Source organism: Marmota monax, unplaced genomic scaffold, assembly GCF_021218885.2.
Source record: "Marmota monax isolate L192 unplaced genomic scaffold, Marmota_monax_Labrador192_F-V1.1 WCK01_AAM20220418_F8-fsc00003, whole genome shotgun sequence".
Classification (NCBI taxonomy): Eukaryota; Metazoa; Chordata; class Mammalia; order Rodentia; family Sciuridae; genus Marmota; species Marmota monax.
This window is the reverse complement of record NW_026694084.1, coordinates 3,422,086-3,437,500: the sequence shown is the minus strand read 5'-3', so window position 1 is coordinate 3,437,500 and position 15,415 is coordinate 3,422,086. Positions and strand designations below refer to the sequence as shown.

The 15,415-nt window shown below is 39.2% G+C and overlaps 1 protein-coding gene across 1 annotated transcript in view; it reads left to right on the top strand.

Annotated features, from left to right (window-relative positions):
* Cdh17 (cadherin 17) overlaps positions 1-15,415 on the top strand; it is a 65,478-nt gene that overhangs the window by 8,981 nt on the left and 41,082 nt on the right. Inside the window, exons 2-3 of the mRNA XM_046464765.2 lie at positions 2,187-2,257; positions 6,355-6,453. Of these exons, the coding sequence (XP_046320721.1) occupies positions 2,210-2,257; positions 6,355-6,453 (147 nt within the window). The 5' untranslated portion in view covers positions 2,187-2,209. The remainder of the gene's footprint in view (positions 1-2,186; positions 2,258-6,354; positions 6,454-15,415) is intronic.

Below are 15,415 nucleotides of genomic sequence, written 5' to 3'. Positions count from 1 at the left end.
TTTTAATCCTAGCTTTTCCTTAAAATTGCTGTGGAACCTTGGCATAAGATAGATCTATGTAAATATAACTATATCTCTCTCTATATATGTATATATGTATGTATCTATATAGATCTATGTAGATATAGATGTCTATATAGCTATTTTATCTGTCTATATCTGTTTATATATATTTACATCTCTCTATGTCTATATCTGTATACATGTAACTATCACACTATAATAGGTTATAGCAGTTAGTTGAAAGAAGTTTTGAACTTTGCTATCAAGAGAACTGGTGAATCCCAATAATGTTACTTCTTAGCTGTATGTCTTTAGGCAAAAGGTTTAACTTTGAATCTCAATTTCCTCAAAATGAGAATAACAGTTCCTAACTCATGTCTGTGAGAAAATTGTAAGAACACATATTTGTTAAGCAATTGCTAGGTGTTTTGAGGAAACTGAGTCACTGATCAATGAAGTTGTACACTCATGGCCAAAGCAGAGCTGGGTTGTAGCCTAGACTATCTGGCTCTGAGCCTCCCTTCTGTACCACTCAGTTAGATCTTTTTTTTTTTTTTCAGGGGAGGGGGTATGGGGATTGAACTCGGGAACTCTACCACTGAGCCACATCCCCAGCCCTATTTTGTATTTTATTTAGAGACAGGGTCTCAGAGTTGCTTAGTGCCTTGCTTTTTGCTGAGGCTGGCTTTGAACTCGCTATCTTCCTGCCTCAGACTCCAGAGCCATTGGGGTTACAGGTGTGTGCCACCACACCAGGCCTGTTAGACCATTTTTAAAGTTCTCTCCACAAATTTACCTCATAGGTAATCATAATAAATGCTCATTTTTTTTAATCTCCCAGGGCATTTGTGAGACTAAATTGGGATAGCACTATCACCTTTTTAAAGTTAAAATACTAGCTACAGAAATGTAAAAGCGTTTACTACTTTTAGGGTCTACATTTTCAGGGTAGTTAAATTTTTAATAACTATTTTTCCCCTGATTATTAGTGATATTTATGTTCAACATAGAAAAACTTCAAAAATAAAGAAAAAGATGAAGTAAATCAGGATCATCCATAATCCCTAAAGATAATAGAATTATTAGATTGTAGTGAAATGAATACATTTTTTATTTCCTCGTTTTTAAATTTAATTTAAATTTTTGACAGTCCAGTGTTATAACAGGCAGCAGTGCTGCTTTATAGGCCATTTGGAAAATTTATGTCACATCTTAAAGTTGTTTAATCATGACATGTCTCTGGCTGAAAGTTATAATTTCTCAAATATAAAACCTCAAGGAGAAAATGAAAAATTATTCTGAACAGAAGACAATGTGAACAGAGTTTGGATTTTTATTTGGTCTCTTTTGGAGAAATAAGTAATATATTATTTTCTTCAGGTGTATTGCACCAGGTCACAATAAAACTTAGAACACCAAAGAGGCAGCAGGGTGAGGCCTTTGAATGAAGGATCATAAACATTCTTGAGCTTTTTCTACTTGAGGAATCTTATGTATTTGCAGCTTTTTTCTTTTTTTGGTGTGTGTGTGTGTGTGTGTGTGTGTATGCGCGCACATACTAGGGACTGAACTCGGGGGCACTCAACCACTGAGCCACATTCCCAGTCCTGTTTTGAATTTTATTTAGAGACAGGGTCTCAGAATTGCTTAGTGCCTCACTTTTGCTGAGGCTGGCTTTGAACTCACGATCCTCCTGCCTCAGCCTCCTGAGCTGCTGGCATTACAGGCGTGTCCAACCACCCAGCTGTCTGTATTTGCAGATTTGAATAAGAACGATTAATGTTTTTTAACCTAGTTATCCTGGCATTTGCCAAAATGTATCTTCCACACCCATATAATAAGAGTGAAAACTATTTTAAAAACCAAATCCAAACAAAATAATCCCCAAAGTTGAAAAAGACTTCTTGACTATCTTTTAAGGCTCTGAAGAAAGTTATAATAGAGGAAAGCAGTTAAATGAAATTGCAGAGAGCTCCTTGGGAGATGTCAGCCTACAAGTTGCTATGGATAGGGGAATCATGAAGCTTCTGGAAGACCGGGCTGTTCCACAGAGGGGAACTGGCCTATAGGAATCCCGTTTTACTAGGTTTGCAACTGGATATCATCCAGTGATTCTTACTGGTTTGGAAAAAGATGGTTTTAAGACTGGCGAATAACCACGTTTATCTGCGGTTTATTCACAGGAGTGTGAGTAGAGAACAGCAAGATGTCTCCGGTGCTCCTTCGCTCGCTGTGTCTTCTTACACTTTATTTGGTAAGAGAAGAGGGTGTTCTTCTCTGCTTGTTTACTGGAATATTTTCTGTTATCCTTCTACCTCATACTAGAGAAAGAATGGTTATCATCACTTCAAAAGGTGTCCTATCAAAATCAACTTGCTATAGAATGGACACAGTGTTCTGATGTGACAATTCCAATGAAGTGGTTACAATCATGTCTGTCCTTTATCTGGAGGAGGCACTTTCTCCTCTGCCTGAGTGCTGGTATTGGGTTTTAGAAGCTAAGTCTAAAACTAATCTATCCTTTGTGTGAAGACGTACAGTTTAGGGAAGGAAAGAAATTATAGTGACACATGTCTAAATCTGTATTCCTTAATCCTGACATTTTTTTTCACTTTGATCATGAATGACCATCACCAAAACATATCAAGAAAATCATTCCCTCTATTTTCAACTCTTCTTTGCTCTGTATTTTTCTTTTTTCTTCTAATAGAAGTTCTGGAGTTCTCTGGTGCAGTTGTTGTTAGCCATTTGTTGAGCTAATCCATGGACTGATCGGTTTCTAGAGCTTGGAACCAAGGGGGGGGGTGGTTAGAGTCCTGCCCTTGACCTTGGGGAGAGAGTGGGAGCCATTCTTATTTTACCCATGAGGCTCCTGAGGTTCACAAAGTTTGCCCAAAAGTTCATTGTATTATGAAGCAAGGTTATAGGGACACATCTGTTTTTTCCCCTTAGAAAGAAACTTTAGATCCACACACCTCAAATCTTGCTTCCTTTCTTCTGGGATTCCAAAATAATACACCAAATTTGAAGTCCCAGAAAGTCCCTTAAAGCTCACACAGCTCAACATCTTAGTGGAGTGAAATAGTCCAACTTGCCAAACCATCTGAACTTCCTCCAGGGGAAAAAAACACAGCTCAAACTTGGAGCCAAGTGCGTCCTCACAGTCTGGTTGCTCAAGGCTTGTCCCAGGATTGTATCAAGGGCTGGGACAAACACCCCCATTGGACTTCACTATCCTTCCTACTCTCTCATTTGACTTTCTATCTACATGACTTTATGGTGGCGGTAAAGTCAGACCTGGTTCAAACTTGTTGCTACCACTTATCGCTAGTAGGAACTTGAATGAATTATGTTGGATTTGGACCTCAGTTTTCTGCCCTTTGAAATGGCTTGAATGACAGTACTTGCCTTGTGGGATATTGTTGCAGTTAAATAAAATGCACTTATAAAGCTCTTGAGTCAGTGACTCACAGTCTAAGAGCTCAATAAATATTAGCTGTTAGTGTCGCTATAGCATTTTAAATGTTCAGTGTCTACAGCCATATGGACCCTGACTTCCATGAAAGGACTGTATAGTGATCTTTGCAACAAACTCGGCACCTAGCACAGTACCAGAAGCAGTAGAAATACATGATTATGGACTTATATTAAGAAGCAACAGTGAGATTCAAGAGAGAAGATTCTAACACATTTCTTGGCTATCAGTGAGCTCATTTGCTTCTTGTCTGAGAAGGGGACATGCGTTTTTCTTGCTGGATGAAGGTGTCCTTTCACTACTTTCTACCACACCATCCTTCCCAGTTCTTCTGGTGTGGCCTGATGACTCATAGCATGCACATGTATTTTGAAATCTTTATAGCCCCAATAGTCATATTAATGGGCAGGAAGAAAGATTTGTTGCCCCGAAACAAGGATGCAACTTTGAACCCTGGAACTGTGACCCAGCCCTCCTTTCTGGTGGGTGGGACAGCTCATCCCCATAGGGATATGGAGCCTTGTTAGTGAGGTTTGCTAGCTAAGGTAGTTTCACTGGTGTGAGCAGCTCAAAGGCTGTCTGCTGGCTGGAGTGAGCACAGAGCTGATGGTGGTATGTTGCTGTTGAGCAGTAGCTCCACGGAAAGTACTGCCTGCATCCTGGAGCCACCAGGGTGGCACCTGGACATCAGTACCAGCTCTTGTGTCCCCACCTTCCAAGCAGTTAATGACAGTAGACAAGAAGTGGAGAAGCGGCGGAAAGAAGGCTGAGCCCCCAAAGGAAAAAAACTTATTAAGAACTAGATGGCTAGAAGTCTGTAAAGTTACTGAGTAAGTGTGCTTTTAGCTGCAAGTAACAGGGAATTTGACTCTAGAACTTCTTGAATAAATAGGGGTTTGGTTTCCTCAGATAATAAGAAACCCGAAGTGGTTAATCCAGGGCGGGTGGTAGGTGCAGCAGTTTCATGAAGTTATCAGTGACTCGGGCTTCTTTCTCTTTGCTCCAGTATCTTTTGATCTGGTTTGTGCCCTTGTGGATCCTGGTGGCTGTCCTGGCTCAGACATGAGGTCCACCAAATCAGCAGGAGCCACAGGGAAGGGCTGTGACACCCACATCTTTCCTCCTCCGTCGGGAGTATAAAATGCAGAATTCCCTCTTATTTCACAAACCAGAAGTGGTTGACTTGGCCACCATTCTGGCTGCAACAGAATCTGAAAGACATGCAACTTGACTTCCAGTTGGTGGAATACAGCAAAAGAGAGGGGTTGGTAATGACCAAGGATAGCAAACCCAAAGATCTGCCACAACTCAGAAGAGCAAGTTTAACAGTCTTCTGTTTTTGTGTGTTGCTGTTTTTTTTTTTTAAATCATACTACTAATACCAACTAGTTATGATTCAACAAACTGAGGGATTATATGTAGGACTTTGCTCATATTCTGATTATTTTAGGTGATCCTCAGTGGGCAGCAGTTTCCATGACAAGAGTGTGCTTGCTCTCCCTAAAGTAGAAAACACATTCTCTTCACCCCACCCAGTTCTCCCTTTTTTGATTTTTACTTGTCTAGTTTCAAAAATTGGCTTGTCATTCATGCTTCTGATTTTAACCTAACCTATGTCCTATTTCCACCAAAAATGGGAGACGCAAAGAGCCACCCGGGAAGGAGGGGAGGTCAGCATCCCATATGGGACACCAAGTCCCTGGTCCTAGAGGGTGTCCCCACCACCTGGGTGGCTGGCTGGCTGTCCCTTCCTCTATACCCCTGCTCCACTCTGCCTGGCATCTCCCTTCGGTAAGCTGTCATGGTGAGGAATACTGTGCTGGCAGGGCTGCCCCTGAAGGCTCCCCATTCTCCAGGATGAAAGTCACAACTTCTGGCACATTGCCATTATAGCTGGCTTTCCATTCAGGCTGCTTTTGTGTCCTCTGGTGGGCAGTGGCACATAGTAGCTAAGAGAGCCTGTCTCAGAATTAAAGGTTTAAATTCTGCTTCTAGCCATGAACTGGGCAAATTGCTTCTCTTCCTCTTGAGTTTACCATTACCCGTTTTTACAGGAGATAGTTTATTCTGGTAGAGTAAATCCTGTCACCAGGATTAAATGTACCTATGACAGAGCCCCACATATACTAACTTAGCAAATATGAACTCTTACTGTCACAGCTGGTCTGGGTTTGTTTAAGGTCTTTAGATTTTAGAATCATTGTGAGGTCACTGCTTATAGTAAATATTTTGTGATTTTATTTTTCTAAATGAATATAAGGTACAACCCAATGTTAAAGTAGTAAGCTTTTAAAAAGTTTCAGTACAATTTCAGATTCAAATTGGACTAAAATTAACTTCATGCCAAGTAAGCCTGTGCTTCACACATCCACATATTTTCTTCCCTTATAGAATCAGTTGGCCTTAAGGTGACTATAAACTCTAGAATGCTGGGAATCTGCCATGGATGGCCTCATAAAATAGGAGTGGAGGGAAGTGTAAAACCCTATAGAATTTAGAAGGCTGAGCAGTATTGTGGGAGAACTTGAGCTTTGGCTCAGACATATCTGTCCATCACTTATATGTGTCACTCTGGGCTCAACTCCTCTCAGCCTCATTGGTAACAGGCGATGTTAATATTCTCCCCTTGAGCAACTGCAGAGATGGTTAAACAGCAAGAGCAATACCAAGCTCACAGCAAAGTGCTTTGACAGGGTGGTCCCTTAGCCAATATTAGATTGTTTTCTGCCTGTTTTGGCCAGATTTCACATTGTTTTTATCTATGTTAGAATCCCATGATTCATATTACTGCTTCTGAAATCCCTAATAAAGTCAGCCAGGGACACATGCTCATATGTTCATCATAGATGCTGATTTTTCTCTTTCTTTGTTAACAGACAATTGGATATGGCCAGGAGGGGAAGTTTAGTGGACCCCTGAAGCCCATGACATTTTCCATTTTTGAAGGTCAAGAGCCGAGTCAAGTCATATTCCAGGTAAAGTCTTCCCTAGATCACAGTCGTTTTGTTTTCTCATGTTCTCGCAGTGGAATTTCTTTTTTCTTTTTTGCTCCCTTCTCTACTGTACAGCAGGAAATAAAATAGAGGCTGGCAAATTTCATCAGGAATGATTTCAGAAGCCTAATTAAACAGATGAGTGGCTGCAGTATGTATGAGTCGTACTGACTTCCTCAATCATCTCTGGGGTCAGTGCTCTGTCCCTCTTGCTGAGAGCTTGGTATCTGTGGCCTCCACCCCTCCTCTGGAGTGGGAGTGGCACCAGTCTCCGGAAAAGGCATTGTCTGCCCAGGGAGCTCCCTGATTGAAGTGTTGGAAGGTGGGGCTCTGTGTGGCCAAGGCCTACTTTTTCTTTCCTGCCTTCTCTGAGCCCAGGACTGGGCACTTGGATATGGACTGGGAGGTGATTCTATCATTTGGTTAGGTAACTGTGAAATGCATCAGACTGAGGGGTGCCCTGCAGGTGGAGTGGAGACTTTAGCTATTAAGGGCACTGAAATAGTCCTGGAAATGTAACAAGAGAAGGAGAAACTCATACTACTGCTTTGCCGGGACATTCCCTTGCAGGCTGCTTGGTTGGAGGTGCTTCAATGAGTCCCTGGGGGTGGGCGGGGCAGGGCTCATACCCACTCCCCACCCATGCATCAGAGAAGCAACCCAAGGTTACTGAATGACTTCTGAACTACATGCCTTCCATTAACTACTGAACATTGTTGGACGGGTTCCTGTCCAGAGTGAAGGCTCAAAGCTGTTTCATTTCCCTTTCTCTCATTTGGAGCCAGATTAGTACACAGGAGCCCGGGGTCTGCGTCCCCTGGCAGGGATGTACCTGTGTGCTGGGAACTGAGCTGAGCAGGGTTTTCCTGACCTCTCAGGACAGGGAAGCCCAGCACTGAGCCAGTAAGAATGCCTTGAGGGCTGGAGGCTGGCAGGAATCAACTTGAAGCGGCAGGGAGGGACGGTGTTCAGCAGAGACACAGCAGGAACAGCTGAACTTGCCATGGGAGAGGCAGAGCAGCAGCAAGCAAGGACTGGCCGAAGGCCACATGACTGGGGAGGAGAGAACCAGGAGAAGGTGGGGCTGGGGCTTCAGAGACAGGAAAGCCCTGCCTCCAGAGGTGCTGAGGGAGTCCCCCAAAAGGAAAGTGTTTGAATCCAGGTTGTATTCAGAAAAAACCCCTCTGGCTGCAAACTGGGCATGGGGAACTGGTTAGGAGTCTCTTGCAGGGTCTCTCACAAGAGTTGAATTCTTCATTTTCTTGCTTTCTCTGCCCTGCCAGGGAGCACTTGGTCATCTGTTCTCTGACATTTTTTATTCATTTGTAACTCATGTTTCATAGGCCGATAAGAATTTTGTGTGCTAGGCAAACATTCACTTTCTTTGATTACCCACGAATGGAGTGCCTAAGGTGTACCAGGCACTATGCCAGGTGCTGGGGATACCAACACTACCCCTGGCTCAGTGAGCTCACTAGTTGGAAGGTAAAAACTGACAAGCAGATCAGCGCATGCACCAGATTCCCATGGAGTCTAGCGGGTGGTCAAAGTGCTGGTGAAGAAAGAGACTGATTTTTATTTAAACTGACAGTTGTACATATTCATCATATACAACATGGTTTTTGAAATACATATGCACTGTGGAATAGGTAAATGAGCTAATTAACATGTATCAAATTCTTTTTTTTTTTTTTGGTGATTAAAAACACTCGAAAGGTAAGAGTAACCAGTTTTAACTGAGGATGGTGGTGGGATAAACAGACATGGTTTTCTCAAGCCCTGGACTGAGTACTGAAGGATGAGCGGGTGTTCATGAACAGGAGGCAGGCACTGAGTGCAGCAGGGAAAAGCACAGGGATGTGCATTTAGCAAGAAAATGACAGATGACAGGTGGTGCAGTGTTGAGGGTAGGAGGCGGGTGTGTCGGGTTGGCACACCTGCTGAGGTCTGCATGGGCTGGACTGACCTCTGACCTCCTGTGTAGGTGCTGTGTGCCACCGAAGTTGCAATGCTGAGTGCTCTAAATAGATTTGTGCTTGTTCGAGCTAATCTGGGACCACAGGGAACATGGGTTGAAGGGAGTGAGCCTAGAGGCATGGAGGGTCTTAGGGGACTATTTGCAATAGTGCTGTGAGGGGTGAGAGGGCCTTGTTTAATGAAGGGCAAAGGGGGTACTGTGGTCTGTCCTCTCAAATTCATATGTTGAAACCTAACCGTCCCAGCAGTAGTATTAAGACTTGGGACCTAAGGAGGTAATTAGACCATGAGTGCAGAACCATCATGAATATGATCAGTGCCCTTTATTAAAAAAGGCTTGAGGGAACCTGTTTGTCCTCTCTGCCATGTGAGGACTCGTAGAAGGTGTTATCTATGAGGAACAGGCCTATTGGCACAAATCTGCTGGTGACTTGACCTTGGAATTCCCAGTCCCCAGAACTATGGGCAATAAATTTCTGTTGTGTTTAAGTTACCCATTCTAAGATATGTTGTAGCAGCTTTAATGGAGTACGATAGGGAGACTGGAAGGCAGGAAGACAGAAGCTATGTGAAGGAAGTCATTTGTACTAGAATCTGTCACTGAATGGGTGCAGGAGGTGAAGGGATGGGCTGCTTAGGATAACCCTTAGGTCTCTGACTTGCGTAGTTATTGGCATATGCTGTGTGTGCAAGAAGGAGGAAGGAAATGGAGAAGAGCAATGGGTTTATGGAAAAGGAAGCCAGGTGGTCTGGACAGGTGATTGGAGCATCCTGATCAAGTGCTTGTATGTGACTCGAAAGCCCATCCTTTGTGAGTTATCTCAGTTGCTTGTTGGGGTCAAGGAGATGCTAAACAAAGCTATTTGGAGATGTGACAAACAAGAGCAAACAAACCAACAATGATAACAAAAATGTGAGGAAAAAGCCCCAAGTGTACATGGGAAATTGGTTTCTGATACTTGTCCTCAGTATATGAGACGATAAGGAACAGTGGGAACTACAGTCATCTGGGAGTGCAGAGAAAGGGGACAGGCTCAATTCAGCTCCAGACAATTTTCACAAGTCAGAATTCAGGTACTGACATGCCAGATTTATCAATTTTTCTTCAAAATTCAGAAGTTTTTCTATTTATGTAAAATTCTCTGGCTTAGAAATACCAGCATACTGCCAGCCTGTAAACATCATTCCTTAGGCTGCTTCACTGCTGTTTGGTTCTTTTTCTATTAGCCATGTTTTCAATGTTAATTCAAGTTGTATCCTATATCAGAACTTTATTTGAATGACTGAATAATATTCAATTGCATGGATGTACTGCATTTTGTGTATTTATGTATTAAATAATGGACATTCGGGCTGTTTTCACTTAGGGCTGTAATGAAAAATGTTGCTATGGACGTTCATGTTCAACTTTCTGAGAAAACAATGTTTTCTACTCTTGGTCACACACACAGTAGTGAAATGATTGGGACATAATTCTATGTTTAACTTTTTGAGGAAGTACGAAACTCTTCTTAAGAAACATTTATATTTCTACCGGCATTGTATGAAAGTTCCAATTTCTACACGTTCTCAACATTGGCTTTATCTGTCTTTTTTAAACTATAGCTATCCACATGTTTGTGAAGTGATATTGCTTTGTAGATTTGGATTGTATTTCCCTAATGACTAATGGTGTTGAGTGTCTTTTCATAAGGTTATTGGTTCTCTGTGTCTTCTTTAGTGAAATGTCTATTTGAATCATTTGCCTACTTAGTTGTATCATTTTGTCTTTTTGTTGTTGTTGGAGTTCGTTGTATATTCTGAGAATCTGTATACAAGTCTTCCCCTCTTAGATATGTTTTTCAAATATTTTCTCACATTCTGTAGTTTAATTTTTTGTTTTAAACCTCCTACTCTTTCTCCTTTTGTGCAATTCTGGGGATCAAACTCAGGTCCTTAAATATGCCAGGCAAGCCCTCTACTTCTAAGCCATGCCCCTAACCCTATTTTTTTACTTTACTGATAGTGTCCTTTGAAACACAAAATGCATTTAATTTTGATGAAGTCACATTTTTTTTTTTTATTTTTGTGTTTTTGAGATCAGATCTTAGAAAACTTTGCCTCATTCAGGGCCATGAAGATTTATATATTCTTCTTAGTGTTTTACAGTTTTATATTTAGGGTCTTTGAAGCATTTCGATTAAGTTTTTGTGTATGTTATGGGATAGGGATACAATTTCATTCTTCTGCATGAGGATATCCAATTGTTTCAGTACCATTGGTTGAAAATACGATTCTCATGAATTGTAATGCATTCTATTGTTATATATAACAAATTAAAATTGAAAAAAAAATAAGATTTTTTCCCCATTGACTATCTCACTCTCCTCGGCTGATAATGAAATTGGCTGACCACAGTTGTAAAGTTTTGTTTCTGGACTCCCATTTATTGCATTGATCTATTTGTCTGCCTTAAATACCACAGTATCTTGTACGGTAGCTTTATATTACATTTGGAAATCAGGTAGCGTTAAGTTCTACAACTTTGATTTTTTTTTTTTTTTAATCTTCAGGGTTGTTTTGTCTATTCTGGGTCCCTTGCATTTGTATATGAATGTTAGGATCAATCTGTCAATTCTACAAACAAAGCAGCTATAATTTTGATAGGAATTGTGCTGAATCCCCAGGTCAACTTGGGCAGTATTGCCATCTTTACAACATTAAAACTTCCAATCTGTCAACATGGGATGTATTCTATTTGCTTAGATCTTTTAATTTTCAACAATATTTTCTTGTTTTCACTTTACAAGCAAATTTACAATTTGTCTTTCATTACATTGATTCTGATGCCACTCTTTTTTATCCTATTTTAAATGGCATTTAAGAAGTATTGTCAGGTTGCTCTTTAGTAGTGTGTTAAAGAGATAATTGACTTTTATATATAGATCCTTTAACTTACACCATTACAGGATTTACAGAATTTGTTTTAGCTATTATCTGTAAGAGTCCCCCACCTACGCAGTTAGGATTTTCCATAGATAAGATTATGTCTTCTGTGAACAGCAAGTTTTATTTTTTTCTTTCTAATCTAGATGCATTTTCTTTCTTGCTAATTCCCCTTGCTGGAACCTCCAGCACAATGTTAAATTGACATGGAAAGATTGAACCTTCTTGCTAGTTCTTAATCTTATGGGTAAGGCTTTTAGTAGTTCACTATTAAGTAGGATGTTAGCCAGGAGTTTTTTTTTTTTAAGATGACCTCTATCTTCTATTCCTAGTATATTGTGTATTGAATATATTTTTAATGAAAGGACGTTGGATTTTATCAAATGATTTTCCGCCTCTTTGGAGATATTTGTCTGGGTTTTGTCTTTTAGTCTATTAATACAAAGAATTATATTGGTTGATTTTCATATACTGAGCCAGCCATCCACCTGGTTATTATATATAATCCTTTTTCATATTGCTGGATTCAGTTTGCTAGAATTTTATTTAAAAATTTGGTGTCTACATCGAGGAAAGAAAATTTCAGACCAATATCCCTGATGAACATAGATGCAAAAATTCTTAATAAAATACTGATAAGTTGCATACAAAAATGCATTAAAAAAGATAGTGCCCCATGATTAAGTGGAGTTCAACATATGAAAATCAATGAATGTAATACATCCCATCAATAGACTTAAAGACAAGAATCAGATGGTTCCCGAAATAGATTCAGAAAAAGCATTTGGCAAAATACATCATCCATTCATGTTCAAAACACCAGAAAAACTAGGGATAGAAGGAATATACCTAACATTGTAAAAGCTATAAATACTAAACCTAATGTTAACATCTTTCTAAATGGAGAAAAGTTGAAAGCATTCCCTATAAGAACTCAGACAGGGATGCCTTCTCTTATCACTTCTCATCTACATAGTCCTGGAAACTCTAGCCAGAGCAATTAGAAGAAAGAAATTAAAGGGATTATGAATAGGAAACGAACTCAAACTCAAACTACCTCTATTTGCTGACAACATGATTCTATATTTAGAAGACTCAAAAAAACTCCACCAGAAACTTCTAGAATTCACAAATGAATTTAGCAAATTAGCAGGATATAAAATTAACACACATAAATCAATTGCATTCCTATACATTAATATGAATCAAATGAAAGAGAAATTAGGAAAACTATCCCACTCACAATAGCCTGGAAAAAATATTTGGGAATCAATCTAGCAAAAGAGGCGAAAGACATCTACAATGAAAACTACAAAACTCTAAAGAAAGAAATTGAAGAAGACCTTAGAATGTGGAAAGATCTACTGTGTTCTTGGATAGACTGGCTATTTTGACAGTATTAATTCTTACTACCAAAAGTGCTATACAGATTTAATGCAATTCCTATTAAGGTTCTGATGATGGTCTTCATAGAAATAGAAAAAGCAGTCATGAAACTTACTTGGAAAAATAAGAGGCCCAGAATAGCCAAAGCAATCCTTCTTGAGAAAAGTTGAAACAGGAGGCATCACAATACCAGACCTTAAATTATACTACAGAAATATAGTAACAAAACGGCATAGTATTGGCACCAAAACGGACCTAAAGACCAATGGTATAGAATAGAAGACAGGGGGAAAACCCACATAAAAAAAGTTATCCTATACTAGGCAAAAGTGCCATAAACATACATTGGAGAACAAATGGTGCTAGTAAATCTGGAAATCCATATGTAACAACGTGAAATCAGACCCCTATCTTTCACCTTGCATGAAACTTAAAGTAGATCAAGGACCTATGCATTAGAGACCCTTAGGAACCAAATTCCTCAACAAAACTCCCAAAGTGCAAGAAGTAAAATCAAGAATTAATAAATGGGAAAATAGCAAACCAAAAGGCTTCTTCACAGCAAAAGAAACAATCAAGAACGTGAAGAGAGAGCCTACAGAATGGGAAAAAATCTTTGCCACCTGCACCTTAGAGCATTAATCTCAAGGATATATAAAGAACTAAAAAATTTAACACCAAAAAACAAATAACCCAATCAATAAATGGACTAAGGAATAGACACTTCATAGAAAAATATGATCAGTTAATATATGAAAAATGTTTAACATCTTTAGCAATTAAAGAAATGCAAATTAAATCTACAGTGAGATTCCATCTCCAGTCAGAATGTTGGCGAGGATATGGGGAAAAGGATACATTCATACATTTCTGGTGGGACTGCAAATTGGTACAACTGCTCGGGAAAGCAGTATGGAGATTCCTCAGAAAATTGGGAATGGAACCACCATTTGACTCAGTTATCCTATTCCTCAGCATATTACCAAAGGACTTAGGCATACTACAGTGATGTGGTCAATATTTATGTAGCAGTTTAATTCACAATAGCTAAGCTATAAAACCAACTTAGATGCCCTTCAACAGATGAACCACATTTTCTTTATCTATTCATGTACACAATGGAATATTACTCAGCTTTAAAGAAGAATGAAATTATGGCATTTGCCAGTAAATGGATGGAACAGGAGACTATCATGCCAAATGAAATAAGCCAATCTCCCCAAATCCAAAGGCTGAATGTCTTCTGATATGTGGATGCTGACTCATAATAGGCTGGGAGGGAAGGAGTGGAGGTTTACCAGATTCAACAGGGATAGTGGAGGGTGGGGGGAGAGATGGAGGAGGTTGGGAATTGGAAAGGCAATAGAATGATTGGACATAACATTCCTATGTTCATATATGAAGGTTTGGTATACTGGTTCTGTTCTTGTTTTCATTTATCTCAAAGTGTTTTCTTTGGATTTCTTCTTAGACCTGTTGATTATTAGAACACATTATTTTCATGACCAGTGTAACTCCACATTATGTACAACCACAAAAATGGGAAGTTATACTCTACGTATATAAAATATGTCAAAATACATTCTACTGTCATGTATAACTTAAAGGAACAAATAAAAAATTTAGTGTTTATATTCATAAGAATACTGAAGTTTTCTTGGGTTGTCTTTTTCCAGTTTGGGTATTAGGATAATACTGGACTGAGTTAGGAAATGTTTCTTTTCTGGTTTTTGGAAGAATTTGTGAAGGTTTAGTGTTACTTTTTACTTGTTAGGTATGATTCACCAGTGAAAGCTTCTGATGTAGTCTCGTCTTTGTGAAAATTTTTGATTACTAATTCATCCTCTTTTTCTGTTCATTAAAAAGAACAAGATTTCTTCATGGATTTCTTCATTGATTATTAGAACATATTATTTTCACATATTTGTAAATTCCTCATTTCATTCTATTATTGATTTCTGATTTCATTGCATTGTGTAAGAGACCATACTTTGAATGACTTCAATCCTTTTAAATTTGAGACTTGTTTGTGGTCTACTCTGGAGAATATGCAATATAATCAGCCTTTAGTGGATGAAATATTCTGTAGGTATCTTTTAGCTTCCAGTTGGCTTATAGTTCAAGTCTTCTATTTCTTGTTTTATTTAATTCTATACCTTATTACAAATGAAAATTTGAAATCCTCAATGATTACTCTTGAATCAACGGTCTTTCATGTTTTAGGGGGTGTGTGTAGGCACATATGTTCATAATCATTGACTTTTTTCTGATATAGTGACCCTGTGTCATTGGTGAACGTCATATTTTTCCCTCCACATCTTTTTATTGGGGCATTCTAGTTGTACATAATGATAGGATTTGTTGTTACATATTAGTACACGTACGTACTATAACAATATAATTTGACCCATATCATTCCCAGCAGTTCCCCCTTGAATATCATTTTTAAAATGTATTTTGTCTGATAGTAGGTAGTATAGCTTGATTTTTATTCTTATTTTGAACAATAGTTTTGTTGGATTTATAAACCTTACTTGGCAGTCTTCCTCTTGAAGCACTTAGACTATGTCCGTGCACTGCCTTCTTGCCTTAATGAGAAACTCTTAATTTTATTGAGGAACCCCTGTGATGAGTCTACGCACATTTGAGATTTTTT